This window comes from Pleurodeles waltl, chromosome 8 (assembly GCF_031143425.1).
Source record: "Pleurodeles waltl isolate 20211129_DDA chromosome 8, aPleWal1.hap1.20221129, whole genome shotgun sequence".
NCBI lineage: Eukaryota > Metazoa > Chordata > Amphibia > Caudata > Salamandridae > Pleurodeles > Pleurodeles waltl.
Genome location: NC_090447.1, coordinates 1,178,586,705 through 1,178,610,222, shown reverse-complemented (window position 1 = coordinate 1,178,610,222; position 23,518 = coordinate 1,178,586,705). Strand labels below are relative to the sequence as shown.

At 42.5% G+C, this 23,518-nt stretch overlaps 1 protein-coding gene across 2 annotated transcripts in view; it reads left to right on the top strand.

Annotated features, from left to right (window-relative positions):
* The window catches only part of LOC138250489 (purine nucleoside phosphorylase LACC1-like), a 148,756-nt gene that overhangs the window by 10,290 nt on the left and 114,948 nt on the right, over window positions 1-23,518 (top strand). Inside the window, exon 2 of one of the 2 annotated variants that reach the window (XM_069205417.1) lies at window positions 10,049-10,651. In XM_069205417.1, the coding sequence (XP_069061518.1) occupies window positions 10,081-10,651 (571 nt within the window). In that variant the 5' untranslated portion in view covers window positions 10,049-10,080. Of the gene's footprint in view, window positions 1-10,045; window positions 10,652-23,518 lie in introns of both variants that reach the window. The other variant, XM_069205416.1, reaches the window with a different exon arrangement.

Below are 23,518 nucleotides of genomic sequence, written 5' to 3'. Positions count from 1 at the left end.
AGAGTAAGATGGATGCTTTTCCTATGTTGGTAATATGAATCTTTCCTGATGTTTCAATAATTTAATTTCATAATGGGCTGTAATTGGACAATTAAACCTTCCAATTCATGTGGTTTGATGGATGGAGAAATCATTTTTCACTTTGAACTTTAATATACAGTTCCCCAGTTGGATTACCACCATTCCTGCACTTGATTTCCCTTGGACTTTGAGAGGTACAGACCTCTTTGCCCTTGCATTGCACCTTAATACTGAGATGAGCAGATTTAGGGCCTAATTTCGATTTCGATACAGGGATTACTCCATCGCAACGTGATGATATCCCATCCTCCAAAATCGAAATCCCATAGTTTCCTATGGGATTTAGATTTCGGTGGATGGGGTATCCGTCACCGTTATGACAGAGTAACCCCTCTGCCAAAATATAAATCAGGCCCTTAGATTTTTCTTTTCGACACATGAGAAGACTCTTGATCGAGCTTCTGACATCTTCCATTTTTACTTACTTTTTGCCAACTCTAGTTAGCTTTATCCTTCACCAGAAGTTGTTTTTCCAAAGAATTTTTGTCCTTTATTTCCTTTTTAGGTCGAGCCTAGGCAGCGCGCATGCTTTGTCTCTCGACATGCTGTAATCTACTTCTGTGGGCTTTCACCAGCCCCATCACTTTGATTTGTTACTCGGCCTGCCTTTCAAAATTCCTTTGGTTTGTTAGGTAACTGCTTTACGCTTGTCCCGTGTTGAGGCTGTTTTGTTACCGGCTTGGAGACTGACCCTGTTACAGGGATTTTTGCACGATCGGCCATAAACCTTAGTGTCAGCACATTACTTTTTTTCTTTTGCCTCTCCACTTCACGCTCGTGGTCTGTTGTTTCATCCCCTGGCATCTCGCTGTTTCTTTGAGGTGACTGCACCCGACAAAGGGTGCAAACTGGAAGGGGATTCTTTTTCATTTATTTATATAGTGCAAACTCGACCGGAAGATTGAAGCACTTTACATGAGCACCGTTAAATTTGCAGCCCCATTCCTAAATTCATCCCAAGTTTAGCAGTTGAAAATTATACAAACTGGCACCTTTTAAATAGAAAAAACACAAGAGAAACCTTCAAGGGCTCTCCCCAGAACAGAGGGAGAGCCAATGCTACTATATTCACTGCACTACGGAAACGTGCCCCATAATGTTTTGCAGGCATTTCTTTTACAACACATTTTTGGCCATAACTCAACCTGTGGTGGTCCTAGGTCAATTGGACCACCACCAAAACATTCAGCATGACATACTCTTTCTGTCCAGTTCATCTTCTGCGTCAACACACTAGGTTGGGGAACCTCAAAATCATAACCTCTTCCACCATTCAATGTATTTTTAAGCTCTCTCATGGCTGCAGCATTTGTTTTACAGCTGGGAGTAGTTTGTATTCCAAGGGCCTTGTTTGTAATATTTTCTGGAAGGCCTGCTAGGCCTGGAAATGCGTAATGCACTATGCCCTTTAGGCGTTGAATATATGGTTACACTGCAAAGCTCTCTGCTCTTCTCCTTACATGTGGTATTTTTATTGTGGCGCCCTGTAGGGGATGTTCTGACAGTTACAGTCTAATGCCAAGTGTATAAAGGAATGCACAAACATAGTTTATTTCTGATAAAGATTTAATGTGCTGCATCTCTAAATACTTATAAGGTCCCAAAGGCGAGACCTGTTGACTGTGACAATGCTTGTTACTTTTTGTCCCGCTGCTCATGTTTTGTACTGCATTGATAGAACTCTTTAGTTTGTTGGATGTTAGTTAGGCTTCAGTTGTTCTCAAAACGTGGACATACGATGGTAATTCTGTATCTTTATGGCTTTGTCTTGAGTATTGTGTACATTAATCTGAGTCTGAGTTGGTAATAAAACCATTTCACTTTTTTATCCGACTTGGATTTTCCTTGTGTGGCCAAATTGGTCATACTGTAAATGTAATGTTGTCTGACTCTGCCAGTGACTTTGTCTCCACGCCTTCTGCTAGGGTGAAAAGATCTGTAGACCTCGTTTAGAGCACACCTGAGATGTTCCATCAGTGCTTATAGATACATTAAGCCACCTGCCGAAAGCCTGATTATTGCTCATCGCACGACAGTTTATACTACTTCAAAAACATGTAAAGTACTTTACACTTATCAAAAGGAATGAGACTGGCAGGCTCTACAGTTGGAACTGTGTAGCTATTGATGACCCAGCGGGTGCAGTGACACTAGCGTTTACTGGTTTGAGGTCTTCACTGTGCATCGATCTTGGCAGCCTTTTACATTCAAAACAGGAGTTGGCGAGGGTGAATTTCCTTGCTTGCATTAGTGTCCTTGGACCTTTTCTATATTGCTGATTTGTTTTGTTGAATAAGGCATATTTTTCAGCTTGCATGTCCAGTTGATGTTTGACACTCAGTGTGGCTTTGCTTACCTCCTGACAAATAGTGTTGATGACATTCTGGGACCTAAAAATACTAGTGACAAAAATGCAAAATTTCAAGAATTCTAAAAAGTTACATCATAGCTAAGGAAAGACCTGATAGCTAAGAGAGCATTTCATTGTGTTTTTCTTTAATTGTCGATTGAACACTCACTGAAAATGCCATCTGCAAACAGAGAAAGTAAGACTGAAGTTTATTTGTTGAAGAGCCTAGGAATCTAAAGTCTGCACCATCCTAAATTTCTAAATTTCTAAATTTGTGATTTTCTTTTTAGCAAAGTAATAATTGTCTAGATCTTTACCATGTCCACACATGAGTTGGCATGTGGCACACATTTATACTAAAATGTTCTTTTTGAAGCTGCATTTGCAGCAAGTTGAATGAACATAGTGCATTTTACCTTTGAGAGTGACATTGGCTTGCTGTATGGATGGCACGTTCTCTTCTCCATTAAGCGAAAAGCATGAGGATCTAGGTAGTTTATAAAGTAAGCAAGAAGCTAAGCAAATTCTGTCAGACCCCCACACACCCTTTTTAGTGGTAGCCTAACAGTGGACAAAAGAATCTGTTTCTAAAGCTGAGAGGTATGTTGGAAGGGAAACGTACATTTTTAAAAGGAAAAACTTTAAAAAAGCCACAGTGATGTTTTTTGCTAATTAATTCAATGAAAAAGAGAAAAATAAGCATTTGGATTGAAACTGAAGAAAGACTATGAAAGAATAAATAGTTTGACACAAAGTCTGTGTAACATGAACCACACTCATATCCATTCCTTACTTTTTGTAATTTACATATTCTTTTTAATCAAAATGACTCTCTTCTTTCTTGGTTGCGTCAAACTCTTTTATCGGCACACTCGAAGTGTGCTTATGACACAGTCTTTAAATAGGAGCATCTTCTCGCCTTCAGAAAAACTACGGGAGTGGACAGTGACCATTGCAATGCTATTCCTGGGTTGGCCAGTCCTGCAGTTCAGGTGACCTGGGAAAACTTTTTGTTGTGCAGTTAGAATAAATTTTGTATCACAAAGAGCTAAGGCCCACATTTCAAAGAAGCGTTTAGGTCTTTTGAGAAGAAGTGACACCCAGATTTCAGTAGTGTCAGAGGGAGGTCTTCTGAAAACAAGAGAGGAGAACTAATTTTCCTGTCACAAATAACTGGAGAAAGAATGTCTGACAATTCTTTCTGGACAGCCTCTTGAACTGGTTCATTTTCACTTTATTTTACCAAGAGAGTCTGGTACCATCCTCCTCTTCTAAAGAAGATGAACACACTTCTACCAGAAAACAACTTCAGAACTATTGCCCATACCCTCTTTCTCCCGCAAGCCAATTGTGGCAACTCTTTGCCTCCCAGATTCCACATTAGGCCCCCATTTAGGGTACTATACATGCCACAGCATGCCTCATCAAGGGCCTTAAGAAATATGACCACATCAACCAGCCCCCCATGATGGAACTCGACTGGACCTACTTGTTGGACAGAATCATCTTCAATACCAGCTGCATCATTTATCACAGCTGCCCACTTGGCCATCTAATCGTCAAGCTCACCACCTTTGGAGGCTTTTGGCACATCCACTGCAAGGACACCATCAGACAGGAGGCGAAGAAGATCAAAAAGAATAAAGAACAGGCAACAGGCCATTCCTTTTTTATGCACCCACGATCTGGAGAAACTTCACTCTATCCATCAGGATTGCCATAACCATGCCACAATTTAGGAGAGAACCGATGACTCTCGAATTTAAAGAAGTCATCCTCATAGCAGTCCATCTTCACTCTCCAAATGCTGCTTCCCCACCAGCCTCTCCTTGAATCATCTTTGCTTTCCAATATATTGAGCTCTCCAGAGCTTTTTAGTTAGGTTGACGCTAAGCAAATACCACATACATAAATGCATACATTCGGAGACACCAATCCAACAATATGGGTTTAGATTCGACAACAGGCAGCACGAAAAATCTTATCATAATACAGTAATAATACCAGACTTAAAACAAAAAACGTTCTAGTACAAGTGACCTAGTATACATAGCATATAATAAAATCAAGCAACACAAAATACATCTTTCATTAATAAGACAATAATAATACTGAGGTTAGAATAATTATAACTCAGCATTTTAGGGGTCAGACCAAGTGGTGTGCACAGGCAAGCAGGTAACATACAATGAGAACTTTGGCATTAACACCATCACAAGACTGGGGAGGTTGTAGACCAGGGTGACAAAGTAATAAGGTAGATGATAACATTCAATCTATGGATATAGTGAAGGAAATTGATAGAAGCCATCAATGAGGTACCGAATTGAGAGCCATCAGTAAGCATGGTTTGAAACGAACAGTATACTATAAAGGGTATGAAAGTTGGCAAGTAATCTCTTCCAAATGCATTTACATAAAAGTAGAAAAATAATATGTTTTACCAATTATTGTAGCACTGTGATTATAAGCATGCCTACTTGTTGGGCAGGCCATCATGATTTCTGTGATGCCCTTATTTTACCCTCATGCTCACAACTGTATTTGCTTGCATTACAAATGGTGCAGATTGGTCCATGCCACTACACCTCTCCAATGCAAAATCTAAATTTTATAGAAATTGCTGTTTGTCATGCCTAGTTTGTGGGTTAAAGAAACTCATTTTATACAAAGAGCTAGTAAATGAAACAAAAACATATAAGACAAATTGGTTACAGAAATGAACATTTCTACCTAAAGACTTTGTAAAATGTACATAGTTCTTACGAGAAACTACAGTCTAATAGAATGAAAGCATGGCAGAAAGGACTATCTAAAATTAAGGTACTGCACACACAAGTTTTATACAACAGGTGTTCAGATGATACCTCCTAATTACACCTGGGGGTAAATGGAGCTACTGTCACAGATGAAATCCTTGGAATTATATAACGTTCAAAGGAGATAATTGACCCTGCTCTGAAACTGGAGAGTGAGAAGGCATATCTATCTTGTCGACCTGCCTTAAATACTGAGATCTAGAAACAAGAATCGAAAAGTGAGTCATGAAAGTCAACTTCCTTAATCAAGACTTAAGAAAGTAGTTCCATTAATGTTACATTGTTATCAACAAGGGATTAGCAGATAGAGTTCTTCTAAGACAATCACAAAATGTACTCTGAGTCCTATAATATATAATGGATAAAGTATCTACTGCTGTATGTTATCAGGATATTGCAAGCCACTGAGGAGTTCCATAACCATATAGAGGAACTTATGGTTATTTATAGAGCGCATGGCTACCCATAGGCCTTTCAGCACTAAAATATGCTAGCTACCCCATTCAGACGGAGACAGGCCACTAAGTGACAGATCATTGAGTCAGCTGAGTAAACAACCAGGTTTTTAGTTGTTTACGGAATTGAAGTTCTGAGTCCAGGGTCCTCAAAGAGGAGGGCAGAGAGTTCCACAACTTGGCTGTGTTAAACTGAAATGAGTGGCCTCCTCTCCTGGCTCTTTTGATGTGGGGGAAAATAGCCAAAGAGGAATTGGTGATTTCAAAGACCTGGTGCGCACATAAAGAGTTAAAAGAGACCTGCACAGTATTGGTCAGGTATTTGTCCAGTTCCTACAGGCGATACACAGAGATTTAAATTTAATCCGGGAGCCAATGCAGGGATTTAAGAGCAGGCTGGGCAGACAAATGTCTAGGAACATTAAAAAGTAAGTGGACAGCAGCATTTTGCACCACTTGGAATTTCCTCATTGTAGCTATAGGAGCTCCCAAGTACAGGGAATTTCCATAATCCACTCAAGAAAGAACAAGAGCCTGGACAACTAATCTTTTCAAAGAAAAAGGGAGAAGGTGGAGAACTTTTGTCAGTGTTCTAAGCAATCCATAACAAGTTGCTGCTAACTTCATAGCTTGGAGATCCATGAAGAGGGCATTGTCCAACCAGAAGCCAAGAATTTTTATAGCGGGTTTAGGGATGGGAGGAGCACCCAGAGTCTTGTGCCATCCCAGGTTGAACTGAGATGGAGAGGGATTACCTAGAATCTACAGTTCAGTCTTTTCCACATTCAGTTTTAAAGCAGATAATTTCATCTAATTAGCTACCGCTGTGAGGCATGGTCCTATTGTTGATGAAAAAGGGGCCTGAGTATGACTGAGCGAAAAAAAAAAACAGTTGGGTGTCATCAGCATAAGAAATAATCAAGATGCCATGGGCCATCACCACATCTGCTAGCGAGCACATTTAAACATTAAACAATGTTGGACTTAGGGAAGATCCTTGTGAGACACCACATTTCATAGAAAAGATCATAGAAGTGCAAATTCCCCCCATACAGTATATCTGGAAGGATATATTGCTCAGTAAAGACTGAAAACAGGTAAGAGCTTGGCCAGACACACTAACCTCTGAAAGTCTATCAAGTAGAATTTAATGGCTAACAGTATCGAAGGCTGCGCTAAGGTCAAGGAAGATGATCACAACTGTCCTTCCCTTCTCAAGCCACATTTTGGCCTCTTCTACTGCCATCAGTAAGGCAGTTTCCATACTGTGTTTCGATCTATAGCCCATCTGTGTAGGATGGAGGAAATTGTATTTCTCTAAAAATTCAGACAGGTGGTTATTAACGTGGCTTTCAAGTATTTTACTTGGACCCGGCAGCAAAGAGATGGTCCTATAGCTCCTGGGGTCTGCAGGATCCAGATTTTGTTTTTTCAGGAGGGCTTTTACCATTGCATGCTTCCAAGGAGTAGGAGCCTCCCCTTTGGCCAAAGACAAGTTTAAGATCTCAAGAAAAGCTGGACTCAGCTGTTATAACTTTGACCAAGATCAACGGAGGAAGAGGATCAAGGGGGAACCAGATTTAAGTTTAGTTAGGCTAGTTAAAAAAACCTCAGAGGTGATCTTAGGGAAGTTTGTAAGAACAGCTTGAGTGAGAGGAGTTTCTGCCTTGTGACTGCAAATCAAGATTTATGGGATAAAAGGAGAGATAAATATATTCAACATTTTGCACTAAAGCCTTGGCAATATCATTTGAGCGGATGGGTGGCGATTGAGGAATTGAAGAATTGAAGATGGGATTCAAAAGTGTTTTGACAATCTGAAAAATCTCTCTCAAAGGTTCAAAAGCAGTTTTTATTTTGTTATCATAGAAAGTCCATTTAGCAGCTGTGATTTTTATAAGATTATGGAACGCTGAGGTGACTTGCAGTATCCTTACCATTTAACACATGGTCACACCATCACCTTTTGCACAAACTACTTAAAACTTTGGTTTGTAGCTCTCTCATATGGAACAGCAAGCATGTTTGCAAACATGAAGAATAAAACTAAAACCTTAAAAAAACCTACAAAAAATAAACACTTCCAAAACCTGTTAGATATGTTTATTGTAAACAGATATTAGAAACTGTACAGTAGAAGTAATTTTTTTCTTTTAAAAAGCTGCAGCAACTTGGAATGTGTAGAAAAATGAATCTAGCTTTTCTCTTTCTAAGGAGTGCAAAACATAAACATATTATTTTTGCTTGTCATTGCAAGCTAATATAATAGAGCAGAAGAAAGAAAAGCAACATTCTTGTTTTAAACAACTGCTTCACCTATGCTCCGACCTGCCTTTCACCTTAGCTGCTAGCTCTGGTACCAGGCATAACTCGACAGTAATAGTTTATAATAGTCAAGTTCTGAGGTTTTTTCTTTGTAACAAATGACTGAGTGTGTCACTAGTCACCGGTTATAAGGGAATTAGAGACATGCTTTTATACATGGATTACAGAATCACATGTATTATATTGTGCTTAAAAACCTATTATTAGAAATGCCCCATTTATAATCTTTAAAAGTCTTCAGTAGGGTCACCATGTTGGAAGTGATCTTAAAAGAGAGATTTATGAGTATAGTACAGGCTCTTTCTCAAGAGCAACAGACAGTTTTAGTGGTACATGGTTTAACTACTGAATTTGGCCTGCCTGAGTTTGAGACAGAAGAAGCGCGTCCAAGAAAAGAAGACAGTAGTGGAAGGTAACATGAGCAATGATCCCTAGAAATCCTGAAAAGAGTGACAGGCTCCTCACATAATACAGGTCACAAAATGTACTTACAGCTGAATACTGTGGAATAAGAGAGTCAGCAGAGGGCCTGAATTCCCATCTTCAAAAGTCTCAGATTGTCATAAAAGTGAATTATTCTCAGAAAAGCAGTAGGTGTGAGGTAAATCTAAACCCACTGTGTAGTCAGATAAAAGCCCAGGAAGGGGCAAGTTCAGCCGGCCCGCCTTGGAAGTTATGGTTTCTGTGAATTCCCATCAGACTGGCACACAGTTCCCAAAGAGATGAGCCTGCTAGACATCCAAGAATTATTGCAGAGCATCTTGGAACTATGAGATAGCTGGTAAGATCTGTGTGTTGAGACGGCTCCATGAGCCAACACAGTGCCAAGAGACCTTTGCAACCAATGCTGAGAGAGCATTCCCAGTACTTGAGATGAGTAAAAGAGTCTACAGGTGTTTGAGAGGGTAAATCCTTGGTTTGTATAGTAACTTCCTAAACTGGAGTATGAGCCAGCTATTAAAGGAACTGACTACGGCCATTAGGACCAAATATTGTCTATGGTGTCATTTTCCATTGCTTTTTCTACAGTGGTTATTCTTGGATGCGCTGCAGATACTTCAGAGATTTGGTTACAAATCACATCTTTCCAGAGGGCATATCTGATCATGTCACCAAAGAGCAGTGAAGCAAGTGGAAATAAAAGATTGACCTCATGGTGGTAGCTTCGCCATAGGAGGGAACTGAAAGGAAACTTTTCGCACTGCCATTCTTTCTATAAAGAACTGAATTAAAAATGTTCCAAAATGGAACTGATACCAATTTACCCCAATTAAGTTGTAGGACCAGAAGGCTAGTTACAGCCCCAAAACTTTAACTGAGGCCCTACCAAGTCAGTGAATTTTTGCCTGCACCAAGTGCCAACTACACGCAATTAATGCTTTCCCAAGCGACCAGTTTGTCACCTACCAGAAGGTCAAGTGAAGATCAGCTTGACAAGGAGCTTATGGCTGATTGATCACACATACATGCTACAATGGTGGTATCCCCATTACATGATCCCATATGTCCCATAAATAGTTAATTTTATGTTGCCTTTTTTGTGAGTATGTGCTCTTCCTCCTCGTTATTTGTTTCTTTATATTACGCAGAGGTGTGTTATATTGCATACAGTGGTGCATCAAAAGATCAGGAGTTACAACTTGGAACAAGGGTACTTCTGAAGGATACGTCTCCCGAAGAATAACAACATGGGAAAAGGCTGAAGCTCGGTGACCCAGGATTGCAAGGTTTGCTTAAGTACCAGTATAAGGAAATACAAGACTCATAGTATAGGAAGTGGAGGGGAACTATAGGAGACATTTTCACATATTACATATACTTCCACGGAAACTTGCTACTTGTTCCACAATGAATGGTAAAAGATAGTTTATGCTATTGCAGCACAGTCTAAATAAAGGCATGCTGTAGACAACAAGGTAAGATTCTTTTCCATTGCAAATATACTGTTTACTTGGCTTGTTTGCTTTTACAGTTTCAGAATCATAATCGTTATTATTTTATTCTTTTTGTGACAGCAGTTTATAATGCTCGAAATCCATTGAAGACAAGCATGGAAGAAGCATTGTTGATTGACATTTTCGACATAAAATTGAACTCAGATTTTTTTTCTGATCCAAAATGTATGGTGAATGTTTTCAAATGTGCTGATGAACATTATGGAAACTGTACAAAATTTGTTTACATCATGTGCTCTCAAATCCTGGGATCTGAAAGGAATGGGAGTCAAGAAGAAATCATACTAAAAGCAGCAAATCACTTTCAAGTTTTAAAACATGGATTTGATGTTGTGTGGAACTCAAGTAAGGCTGCCATATTGTACTCAATTAAACAAAAACTTGACAAGGCCGCTGTAAATATTGTGAAAATAATGTTGCCACAGTCGGCAATCCCTGCCATGGAGTTTTATGCGGATAATCTATTCACTGCTGTTTACCAGTTGGAGTTCAAGATCTTGGAAGAAATGTGGGAAGGAGATGGCGCCAAGAAGTCAACAATGTGTCAGAAAGCATTAAACAATGAGCAGCAGGTCCAGCATGCCCAGCGTGAAATTACAACGTTCCTGGGAAGTCTTCAAGGCCTCAAGGGGAATCTAACTATTCTCAAATCCACGTTGATTTCAGGTAAAATGTAGTGCATTTACAGGAAAGTACTTTTCTTGCTACGGTTACATCGTTAATCTGCTTTTTAATGCCCATACCTTGTACCTAGTAGTAAGGGAAATATGAGGAAGACAAACCAATTAGAAAAATTTGTTAAAATCGCATTTTAAAAATCAGAATGATTCAGTTGTATCGTTTTTTAAACATTCTGAGGTCAGCCTGGGATATTTTTTCGTTAGAAGTGTTTTTTTCTTGCTCAGATCTTTTGATGTTGAACCTGCAACGACACATAGACATAGTTTAATTAAAGGGCAGTATCTTATGAGTGGCTCTAAGTATGAGATGCACACATGAGTGAATATGTGTGCAAGCTAACGAAAAACTGGATTCTGCCGTGGGTCACGTGACCAGTGTAGAGTATGGTACAATTGGATGTTATTTGGGGCTGTAAGGTAAGATTTTACTTGCAGATGTTTTTCATGAGTCATTTTGCTTCGCTTTAAGAAACTCTTGTGTTTTTAGAAACTTAGTGGCAGATTGAAACTCAAGTTTAATGGTTTCTTACAAAAATATTCAACATTCTCGTTCACGTTTTTTTCAAGCAATGACAGAAACACGTCGCAAGAGGAGACTCTGATTAAAAATGTAATTTATCTATGAAGGCAGTACATAAGGCGCTGGTACCACTTATGAAAGGTACAGCCAATTCTACAATAGTTTACTGTTCATTTTTGTTAGATTACTGTTCTGTTTGAGTGGCGCGTAACAAAGTGCTTCTGTCTCTTCTGGGTTCCGTTGCTCCCTGTTTTACCTCCGCTTCCTTTTCACCAAAGCCCCTCTTACCTTCCTCTTTTATTGGGAGAAAATACGATCTTGGAAAACACCTGACATTACTGACATCATGGTCACACTGGCTGTGCAGTAGCTCAGTGGGTAAAAGGTGTAGTGGAACCTGACCCTCTGGAGCTAAAATACCATCATGGGAAGCGCGCCATTTCTCACCTCAGTTTTAACTGCGCTGCTATTTCATCTTATAAAGCATCTCAATAGATAGGCTTTCTGTGCATTCTGAAGGATTTTGTATTTAACCATATTTATATCGTCACTTACAATTCATATTAATGCAAGATTTGAAATGGCAACTATGATTTCTCACAAGCACAAACCGCAAAAAGAATGAACATTAGTCAGAGTCATACAGTGCTACTGGAAGAGTAAAACTTTAGTAGGATTTTTCCGTTATCTCCGTGTTTTTCCAACAGTCATTTTGTGGAACACTTCTTTATCCGATCTGTCTCCTTTTCGAAACTGGTTGTAGCGTACCTTAGAGTGGCAGGATTGGAACCATTGATTCTAAAAGCAGTTAATGCAGGGCTTTACATGGCCAGTACCAAGAATGCAGGAACCCATATATGTGTCCACAAACCCTTCCCGGCAGTGTTTTGCCGTTCCGGCCCAGGTTTAAATACTTCCAACCAGAGCCGGACTGAGGACCAAATGGCAGTCCTGGCAAAAATGCTCAAACCAGACCCTTTCTGTTTGTCGCCAAGAGCGACCCTGGGCTTGCACAGTGTGTCCAGTTTTGCACACTACATAGAGGGTCAGCCTCCTACACTTATCCCTTCAAACCTACTGATACGCACTTCACTTGGGTGCACATCACCACAAGAACACAGCATTGGGCATTGTAATACTGCCTTAGACAAAGCATCTACATTTGGAAAAGAAGGATGTGTTTACAGTTCTGAGGGTACTATGTGCACCGAAAGAGTTCATCTTAATGGTTGTGCAACTTTGGTCAGGGTGCCAAGATTCTGTAGGATCAGATCAGGCAATTTTACCAGTCTCATACTACTGTGATTACTTTTGTACTGTAAACCTTCCTTATGAGAGGAAAAGAGACATTTGGGCACTCGACGGGGAGAAAATATCATTGACTCTTGAGACCTGACTGACTACCACTGCTCGTACAGGTAAAATCTGTATTAAACTTTAATATGCGCTTTTAACCAATTTCCATCCCAGTCCACACCTAGGCCCTCATTATGAGTTTGGCGGGTGGCAGAGGCCGCCCGCCAAATCTTTGGGCTGGAAAACCGCCACTCCGGTTTTCCACCCGCTGGCCCTATTACGAGTTTCACGTTGGGCCAGCAGACAGGAGCAGCGTTTCCACCCACTGGCCTAGCGGGAAATAGGCCACAACATTGATGCCGCTCGTAATCAAGCCGACGGCAATGTTGCGGTGCGTCGGTGCGACAGCTCCCGTCATGCTTTTCACTGCCTGTAATTCAGGCCCCTGCACTGCCCAAGTTCATGGGCAGTGCAGGGCCCAGCACACCCGGCCTCCGCCAGACTTTGCATGGCGGTGTGCCATTTTCACACTTAACATTTTCTCTATTGCACTTCTCCCTTCTTCCTTATGATACTGCAAAGTTTATAAAGAAAAGAAAACTATACTTTACTGAGGAATGTTATAGTAGTTTTTATTGCAAGATGGCTCAGTGAGGTAACACTTGCTTATGCTAAAATAGATATGGTGAGAATTTTAAATCCTAGCAAGACCCCAGCCTGGTAAGCCCAGCACAGATTATTATACTGCCACCCTCAAAATCAGACATTGTTTTCTCCTTATTTACTCACTTTTAGTTTTCTTGTTATCGCTGGTGGAGCCAGGTCTACGAGCCCGGTGAATTTAGTACCCTATTTTAACTCTTGCCTAGCACCAGGTAACTGTTACTATTTTAACTAATGATAGCTTATTGTTTTTATGTTTTTCTCTTCATTTTAGCAATCTTTTCCCAGTAGGCGCTGTAGTGGATCTAACCACCTCGCACCCGTAGTAGCTGGACTCCACTTTATTCTTTAGTTTGGCGCCTTGTTTTGATTTCTTTTAATTCTATTTCTCTGGTGCAGCTGGTCCAACCCATTAGCATATCTTGCTGGCCTGATGTGCAGGGCAACATGACAACTACAGAAGAGACCCTGATAACACACCAAAAGTAAACTTGTCTATGGCTGTCTGCAGTTCAGTCAGGTATGGCCCCTTCTTTGCATCGCTTTAAGTCTAAAATTGAATGTTAGCTCAACTGTATAAATCCGGGATTTGTAAAGTGAGGCAAATCACCTGTGAGGGTCTCAAGGCGCTGAATTGTAGGCAACAGGGAAATTAAGTGATTTGCCCAGAATCACAGGATGTTGAACCTCAAGACTTGAACTCGATTCCCTACACCTACTATCAGCTCCCCTTTAATACTCTCGAGAAGCTCATCAAATCAGCAAAGTCTGCCAACCCTCGTCTGGCTCCCTCATACAGGCACTTAGACTAGCTTTTCTTAATTCACGTTCTATTCCCACACTTGCTTTGGGCATTTCTGATCTCATCAAGGACAACCATCTGGAACTGGCTGGGTCCGGCATTATTGAAACGCTTTTCTTAGCATTTCCATCTCCCACCTTGACTGCTCTAGTGATAAACGTGACTTCGGTTTTGCCATTTTCACACATAACATTTTCTCTATCAAACTTCTTCCTTCTTCCTTCTTCCTCGCTTACTGATGCAAAAGCCCTGTCTATTAAGATCATGCCATCTGTAAAATGCTCTTTTTCTCGCATGCTGACCCACTGCCAGGCAGACTAGTCATGTTTCTCTTGGGCTTTACAGGCAATTTTTGGCCTTTCCTCATCTCATACCATGCCCATTTATTTAGGAGACTTCAGACTACATATAGATGACACAACTGACCTTCCCCCCACAATCAGGAACTACTGTCTCTCATTCTCTCCTGCCTGCTGAAACAACACGTATGACTAGTCACTCACTCACTTACACACTCACCTGATCACATTCTCTGTCAAATTATTATAGAGCATTCCACAAGGCTCAATGTTAAATTTGTTCCAACTGGATGATCTGAACTTCACCATATTACTTTTCATGTAGCCATTTTGTTTCTATTCCCCAAATTGCTCTCTTCTCTTGCATTTCCTTGTATGACTGGAGAAAAAATTGCCCTGTGCAGCAATATTCAGTTGGTAACCGACCTTTTTGACAAATATAACAGTCTCTGTCTATGTATCTTATCCACTCTCAATACTTTTCTTCCTTTTATTCTGAGAATACTAAAAGCCCTTTAAAAGTAATCCCCTGGTACAACTAGTTTTATGCTCAATATAAATCTACCATGCAATACACTGAAAGCTACTTGCAGAAAGATTATTATGCTGAAAAAAGGGCTGAATACATTAACATCCATAAACATTAGAACCATGAACTTCATGCAACAAGCACCAAGTTTCACAGAAAATCACCACCCACTGCAAACAAAAGAAAAATCTTTAGAATCATCTCTGATCGCTTCTCCACATCACACCTTTTTCCTAGGGCACCGCCTATGGTGTATTTTTGTAATGATCTCACCTGCAAATTAAAAAAAAAAAATTGAGGTTAATAGACTTCAAGTTTAACAGGACTTCTCCTATCATATCAGACTTCTTTCCTCTCGTTTTTGAAGAGGCAGCCTTTTTCTGATTTTGAGCTACTTCGGCCTCCATTACTCTACCAATTCATCTCAGCTGCCATTATGGCTGTAATATTGATATTGTTCTTAATCACTTCAATTCTCAAGTGAAAGTCTTGCATTGCATCTCTTTCTTAGATATTAGCTTTTCCATGCGCTTGGTCCTGATCCTTTTGCCCACTATCATTCCTTCAATCAGAAAAGTTATTCTTTTCACAACCTGTCCTTTCAGCCACTGACCGAGCAACCTTGTGCCCACCATGGACAAGATTCTGTAACCTTTCGTAGCCAGACAACTATGTGCCTTTTTAAAATCCTATCTCCCCCTAGACAGCTCTCAATCAAGGGCCTTTCCTGTGAGAAGCACTGTATTGGGGATGACAGTGGTCCTTGACGATCTCCATCTTGCCACTGACATTGACAGTGTATTGCTATCTTCCAGTATGTGAGAGCAGTTCACAATTGTAGATGGCTATCGATGGGAAATGTAGAGCCCAGACATAGCAGGCTATGTAGTTTGCCGCAGCAAAGCATGGCACATGAGTAAGTCTAGCCAATAAGAAAGCCACTGTAATTGTCCATCAATACAGTATGACTTGAAATCTGGGGCGCCCAACCCTCCTTTATCTGGCGACAGTTGAAGCTTGGATAGGCTGACTCAGAAGCACCTGTCCACCCATAATAGATCAACTAGAAGCGTATTTAGCAACTTAAAGATCAGCGCAGGGACTACCATAAGGATGTTCATGAAATGATAAAGTAAACGTAGAAACATTACCATTTTGGCAAGGACCAATCTGCCCCCCTTTGAGAGTTGTAGTGTCGCCCTGAAGGTCACCTGTGACCTAGGGCTCGTTATAGTTTTAAGGAGGTTACCAACCAATATATCTGGTATCTCACGGTATATTTGAATTCTGAGATAGCGGAATGTTTGGGGTGCTATTTGAATAACCATGTCACCAAAGGGCACAAATGGTTGGTCAAAAAGTCCTTCAAAGGAGAATGCGCAGGATTTATTAGTATTCATCTGCAGTCCTTGGAGGAACCCAAATGTAGCGAAAAGCAGGGCCACTTCGTGAAGTCCATATGGAGGTCTTTGACATATAATATTATATAGTCCACATTTAAAGATATCATGTGTGTTGTGGGACCTATTGGGATACCCCAGCCTGTGGCTCACTGTCTTAAGCGATGTGCCAAGGGTTCCAAAGCCAAGAGAAACTGAAGTGGCAACAGTGGGCAACCTTTCCTAGTACTGTGATGTATATTAGATGTACGCAAGATAAGTTGGCTGGTTCGAGTCCGTGCTGTGGGGTCAGAATAAAGCAATCGCACCTAGCAGACATATATGGGGGCAATGGTAAAACGCTCAAAGGTTGCGAACATGAAGTCCCAAGCTATAATGTTGAATGCCTGTCCCAGATCCAGAGATAGTCAGCCTGCCTGTTGGAGTCATCCTCTTGCAGCATCCATGATCTGATGGAGACAGTGTAAATTAAGTGGTTCGGAACAAAGCCGCATTGATCATTATGAAGAAGCTTGGGTAGCAACGGGAGCAAGCGTCGGGTCTATACTTTACTAAGTATTTTATATTCAGTATTGAGCAGGGAGAGGGGCCTGCAAGAGGACATATCAGATTTAGGCTTGTTGGGGAAGTGACTAGTACTTGTGCTGTGGTAGGGGGCAATCTGCCCTCAGCAAGAGATGCGTTGTAGAGACGTTCTAGTTGCAGGGCCTGGCAAATGGCACACATGGCATAAAATGCTGTGAGGAGACCATCTGATATGGGTGTTTTGTTTCTGGCTAGTTCTTTGATTGCTCCCTGGATCTCAGTGAAAGTGATAGGTGCTCCTAGTTGCTGAGATCCTCAGCTGCCAACTTACGAAGGGTCAGCTGGTCTAGGAAGTCCGAGATCGCCGTAGGGGCTGCTGGTGGAGTGGACCTATAAAGCTCTGAATAGGGTGTATCTTGTGTGTTCCGTATTGTCGTGCTTGTAAGAATCAGTGTGGGTGTGGGTGAGGGTATTGGTTGGATCAGGTGGCCAACAATGCACTGGATTTATACGCTTCTGAATGGGTCTTCTGTAGGTAAGCCCTATGATCAATGACTCGCAGACATTCTAGTAGCTCAGTATTTTCAGCCCTAGTATCTTGTAGTATCTGTGTGTCTATTTCGCCACATACCACCGCTCTTTCCAAGGGACCAAGGGTTTCTTCTACATAAGTTGTTGGGCCCCTGCGATGGTGCTTATAGATGTCCCCATATCACCACTTTGAATGCTTCCCATCAAAGGAGAGCGAGGAAGCACTATTAGTGTTTGCATAGAAATCATTATCTAAAGTAGTCGCCAATGTTTCTCGGAAGACCACATCTTCTATTAAATGGGGTGACATGCGCCATGTGCTAGAACATGACCCCATGAAAAAGTGACCTCCAATGGTATATGATCCGATAGTATTTTTCCCAGGTATGTCACATGGTTGATATTAGAGGTTGTGCATAAGATCCTGTCTATTCGTGTGTGGAGTAGATGTGTAGAGGATTAAAACAAATATTCACGCATATGAGCGTTGCAGAGGTGCCAGACATCAGCAAGGGTCATCCCTCGGTCCATTGTTTCAAGCCTTTTGGGTGAAGCACTGTGGCAGCATTAGGAAGGGTGGGGGGGGAGATCTGTTTAAATTGGTGTCTAGTACTGTGTTGTAGTCCCTGCCCAGAATCCAGGGGTAGTGCACCCAGTCTGCAAGGGCCATGTGTAAATGTGTTAGGAAAGCCTCCTGTTTCACATTAGGGCCATACACATTCCCCAATACAACATGAGTGCCGTCTAGTGTATCTCATAGTAAAATAATCTCCCCTGTGTGTCAATTCCTTAATCCATATTGCTGCCCCTCGAAGGAAAGCGGAATAAGAGGTATGAAAGAATTGGCCCTTCCATCTCTTATGGATTTTGATGGCCTCACTGGTAATAAGATATGTTTCTTGAATGCACACTATGTGCGCTCTGCAGCGATACAGCTGAGCCAGGATCCTAAATCTTTTTGTTATAGACCCCAAAGCCCTGACATTCTGAGGTATCTCCATGTATTTGTTAGGGACAGCCATGAGTGGTTAAGGGGGTAAATGCCATGTCTGAGAAATAGTTCTGAGAGTCCACAAATGTGATAACATGCATTAGTGGTGACAATGGTACATATCTAAAAAACAACAATAAAAACATATTCTCAACCCAACCCAGCGAAGGACAGTTGTTCGACCGAAACTATAAGAAAAAAAAAAAACTTACTATAACAGTGTTTGCAAACACCAGCGGGGCACATGGCATTCTTGTGCATGACAGGTGACAGAGTGCTGCAGTCACCAAGTGCTGGCAGATTCCTGGGCCCAGGAAATCAGGAGCTCGGTAAGGTGTCTGGTGGCATAGCCAATTTGCTTTGTGCCAATCAGTGTATCTGGCAACCTGCAAGCCCTAGAATATTCACAGGAGATGGTGGTGTGAAGCTCTTCTAAGCATTCAGTGGATGTAGAGTATAGATGTGTGTCTCAGGAGGGGGACATCCAAGCCGACCATCATCAGACAATAGTGATTGTGCATGGGATGGGAATGACTTGTAGGGGCGTAGATGTTCTCCTGGGTAATAGTACTTACTGGATACTCAGCCCACCAAGTCATGAGTCATCTGTGGGGTAATCGTGGGACAGAGAGCTGAGCTGCCCCTCAAGCCTGAATCTGTAGCACTGTTCTGGGAAGAGCTGGGACTGACCTCAGATCAGCCAGATTAACAAGAGGTGGCTGAAATCAGTGCTTTCTGTCGACCTTCAAGTCTTGCTGTGGAGAGGGGGCTAGATGTCTCCCTGTTTGTTGTGCCTGCTGTCATTGCCGTCTTGGTGTTGATGTCTGCAGTCACGTCGTCTTTGGTCTGCTAGAGTCCCGAAACTGTTGCTCTACTGAGTCCCACCCTTCTTCTGGAATATCAAAGAAATAGGTTTTCTGTTCACTGAGCACCTTGAGTCTCGCCTGGAACATGAGGGCGTAAGTAAGATCGTGTGACCTGAGTTGTTGTTTGACCCCCTGGAACAATGCCCTCTTATGGTGGACTATTAGTGTGTGGCCTGGAAATATGGATATCTGGGAGTTATTTAGTACTATAGGTGGTCTGGCAGAGGATCACATGCCTGTCCCTAAAATTCAAAATGGTCGGCACTGGATGTGCTCTTTCCACCACAAAGAGAGCTGAGAGGCCCAGCAGGGCCACCTGTTTGTATAGCTAGAGCTCGATATATCACGTGGGATTGGGACCTTCAGTTCCCTCTGGTAGACGTATGATTCTATCATTGTTATGTTGCGCCTGCCCTTCTGTGTCTTCAGCTATCCCCTGCAGCATCGCTACCTGGCATTGAAGGAGGGTGACTTTAGTCGTCTGTTCTTTTTGCCATGAATTTAAGGAGAAAAGAGCAGATTTATTTGCCTTGACCCTAGCATTTAATTTATTGTGGTTGTCTTTGAGGATGGTAAGATCTGTGGTGAGAACCCCAGACGTTGTTCAATGGACTGACGGGAGTCACATATTTCACGCAGGATATTGGCTAATTTATCCGTAGACGGGCCTACCAGTGTCGGTGGAATACAATTGTCAGGTGTCACCAATGAGGAGCACCCCGATGGAGGGAGGGGGCGCTTGTGAGCTCATCCATGGTTCAGTTGTCTTAGCCTTGGTTCGACCCATTGTGATTGTGGACTGTTCGTAGCGGATTCGCAAAGATCTGGGTCTCCTTGTCACCGGGAATCAATCACAGGCACTATACCCTGGGAGCAGAATAGGGTTTCCGTAAGGTGCCCTTCCACTAATTGTAGCCTGCCCCATGGGACAGGTTAAGCCACTGTCGGTGACCTCAGCAAAGTTTCATTAGGCGCTTCTCTCTGATTGTGTAGTGTAGCTCAGCAATCATGTTTGTGGATCAGATAGATGAGAAATTCTTGACAGAGTGACTGAGGGATTGAACTACATGAGGACAGTCAGTCGCAGCAAGGCCCATCACCCAAGGAAGGATTTTCAAACTAAGGGGGTCATTATGACCCTGGCGGAAGGCGGAGAACCGGTGGTAAGACCGCCAACAGGCTGGCGGTCTTACTTGGTGGAATTATGACCATGGCGGTTACCGCCATGGTCATCCACCGGTTCTCCGTTCCGCCCACCAGGGCGGAGACGACCGCTGGGCTGGAGACCTGGGTCTCCAGCCCGGCAGCCATCACTATACCGCCGGTGGTATTTTGACCCGGCTTACCGCTGTGGATTTCCAGCGGTTTGAACCGCCATGAAATCCATGGCGGTAAGCACTATCAGTGCCAGGGATTTCCTTCCCTGGCACTGATAAGGGTCTCCCCCACCCCCACCCTGACCCCCCTCCCCTACCCCCCCCACCCCTGCCAGCCCCCAAAGGTGGCAGGACCCTCTCCCCACCCCGACCCCCAACAGCACATCACCCATACCCACACGACACGCACGCAGGCACCACCTACACACTTACACTTACACGCACACACGCCAACATACATGCCTACATCCACACACACAGTCAGAAACGCACACCCACATTCAAACATACATCCACACATCCATACAGACATACCACAGACATACACGCACTCATTCCCATACACACAACACCCCCGCAGGCATGCACGCACTCACACACCCCCTCTACATACACACACACACACCCCCATGCACCCACACAACACCCCCCAACCCCTCCCCCCACAGACGATCGACTTACCTGGTCCGACGATCCTCCGGGAGGGGACGGGAGCCATGGGGGCAGCTTCGCAACACCACACCGCCAACAGAACACCGCTATGGCGAATCATAGGACGTGATTCGCTGGGCGGTGTTCTGTTGGCGTGGCGGTGGAGGTGGAGCAACCTCCACTTCGCCGCCTCCCGCCAGTATGGCTATTGGCGGCTCTCCGTCCATAAAAGGACGGAGAGCTGCCAACTGTCATAATAGGCCGAGCGGCAAACCGCCAACACTGGCGGTCTTCCGCACGGCAGTCTTTAAAAAAGACTGCTGAGGTCAAAATGACCCCCTAAGACCTGTAGAGAGGGGGATTTATGGGCTCCCTTGTGCTGTTCCAGTGTCCAACTCCAGCAGTTGTTTAGTTCTGTTTCCCCGGCCTTGCCTGTTTCGTGACTCAGCCTGTTTTGTCTGCAGGGTGGCAGTTTATGGGCGGAGGCCTATATGCTCTCAATTTGTATCGAAGTTACCACCATCGTCTAGGAGGCCTCTGCCATTGCGTTTTTGTCCGGGCATCCCAGGCCCGTGTGGAGCTTGACAATGGGGAGTCTTTATTGTGGGGGAGTCTTTGAGATTCAGCAGGCAGGGTTTAATGTTAGGAGTGGTGCTCACTGCATTTTGTCACAGTTCCATCTACCGCTGGTCCCCACAATAGGTTCCCCTCCTTACCTAATCCCCAGCTAGGCCCCAATTTAGTTTCTGGGAATAACCTCTCTTACAGTGAATTCTTTAAGCAGTTTCATTATTCCAGGCCTTACGTTATAAAATCATCTCTGGACACGTGTTTCAAGGTCAATCCTTTCTTCAGCAGAAAAAAATATGAAAGTGTTTCACCCTCGTAGGTGCAGCCAGTGCTGGAAGTGTTCCAGGCATTTCTTTCTTCCTGAAAAGACCGGCATGGCTTCAGCTTGTCTAATTACAGGCACCTGATTAGTCTCTTTAAATACCAGTCCGCCCCAGTGGGCCTCTCAAGTGAGCAGTGCATGCTGGTTGTGGTGGTCCTGCAATTTTATCATTTTGCCCCAAGTGGGTTGCTGGAGCCAAACGAAATAATGAACCAAAGTGCAAAACCTTTGTAGGCGAATCCAAAGTAAAATTGTCAGATTTACTGTGAATATTATTTTATTACTTAAGGCCTGGAATAATGAAACTGCTTAAAGAATTCACTGTGAGTTGCTGGCTTTGCTTTCTCTTCCTGTTTATATAACCTGTTGGGAGTGCGCTTTCACATGAGGACAACTTCGTTTTTGATAATTAACCGGCCTGTCCAGCCGGGAAGGCAGCACCACTACACATCGAAGCAGGTTTGTGTGACTAAAAATGGATTGTCACATAAGAGCAATCAGGTTGGGTTATTCACAGCAAATCTGACAATTTTACTTTGGATTCGCCTACAAAGGTTTTGCACTTTGGGTCATTTTTTCGTTTGGCTCCAGCAACCCACTTGGGGCAAAATGAAAAAATTGCAGGACCACCACAACCAGCATGCACTGCTCACTTGAGAGGCCCACTGGGGCGGACTAGTATATAAAGAGACTAATCAGGTGCCTGTAATTAGACAAGCTGAAGCCATGCTGGTCTTTTCAGTAAGAAAGAGATGCCTGGAACACCTCCAGCACTGGCTGCACCTACGAGGGTGAAACACTTTTATATTTTTCTCTGCTGAAGAAAGGATTGACCTTGAAACACGTGTCCAGAGATGATTTTATTACTTAAGGCCTGGAATAATGAAACTGCTTAAAGAATTCACTGTGAGTTGCTGGCTTTGCTTTCTCTTCCCGTTTATATAACCTGTTGGGAGTGCGCTTTCACATGAGGACAACTTCGTTTTTGATATATATATATATATATATAGATAGATATCTTCAAGGTACACACACACATATATATATATATATATATATATATATATATATATATATATATATATAATATCTTCAAGGTACATAGATGTGTAGTTAAGAATAGTAAATCTATACTTATCTGCTTGCACTTACCTTCTCAATGTCTTCCAAATGTTTGACACTATATTGTGTTCACACTGTATTTTTGGTTCCAATATTCTGTCAGTGATCCAGAATACCATGTCCACCAAACTCTTAATTCAGGCCCTGAATCCTTAGCAGCCATCTCAATATATACAGGGAGTGCAGAATTATTAGGCAAATGAGTATTTTGACCACATCATCCTCTTTATGCATGTTGTCTTACTCCAAGCTGTATAGGCTCGAAAGCCTACTACCAATTAAGCATATTAGGTGATGTGCATCTCTGTAATGAGAAGGGGTGTGGTCTAATGACATCAACACCCTATATCAGGTGTGCATAATTATTAGGCAACTTCCTTTCCTTTGGCAAAATGGGTCAAAAGAAGGACTTGACAGGTTCAGAAAAGTCAAAAATAGTGAGATATCTTGCAGAGGGATGCAGCACTCTTAAAATTGCAAAGCTTCTGAAGCGTGATCATCGAACAATCAAGCGTTTCATTTAAAATAGTCAACAGGGTCGCAAAAAGCGTGTGGAAAAACCAAGGCACAAAATAACTGCCCATGAACTGAGAAAAGTCAAGCGTGCAG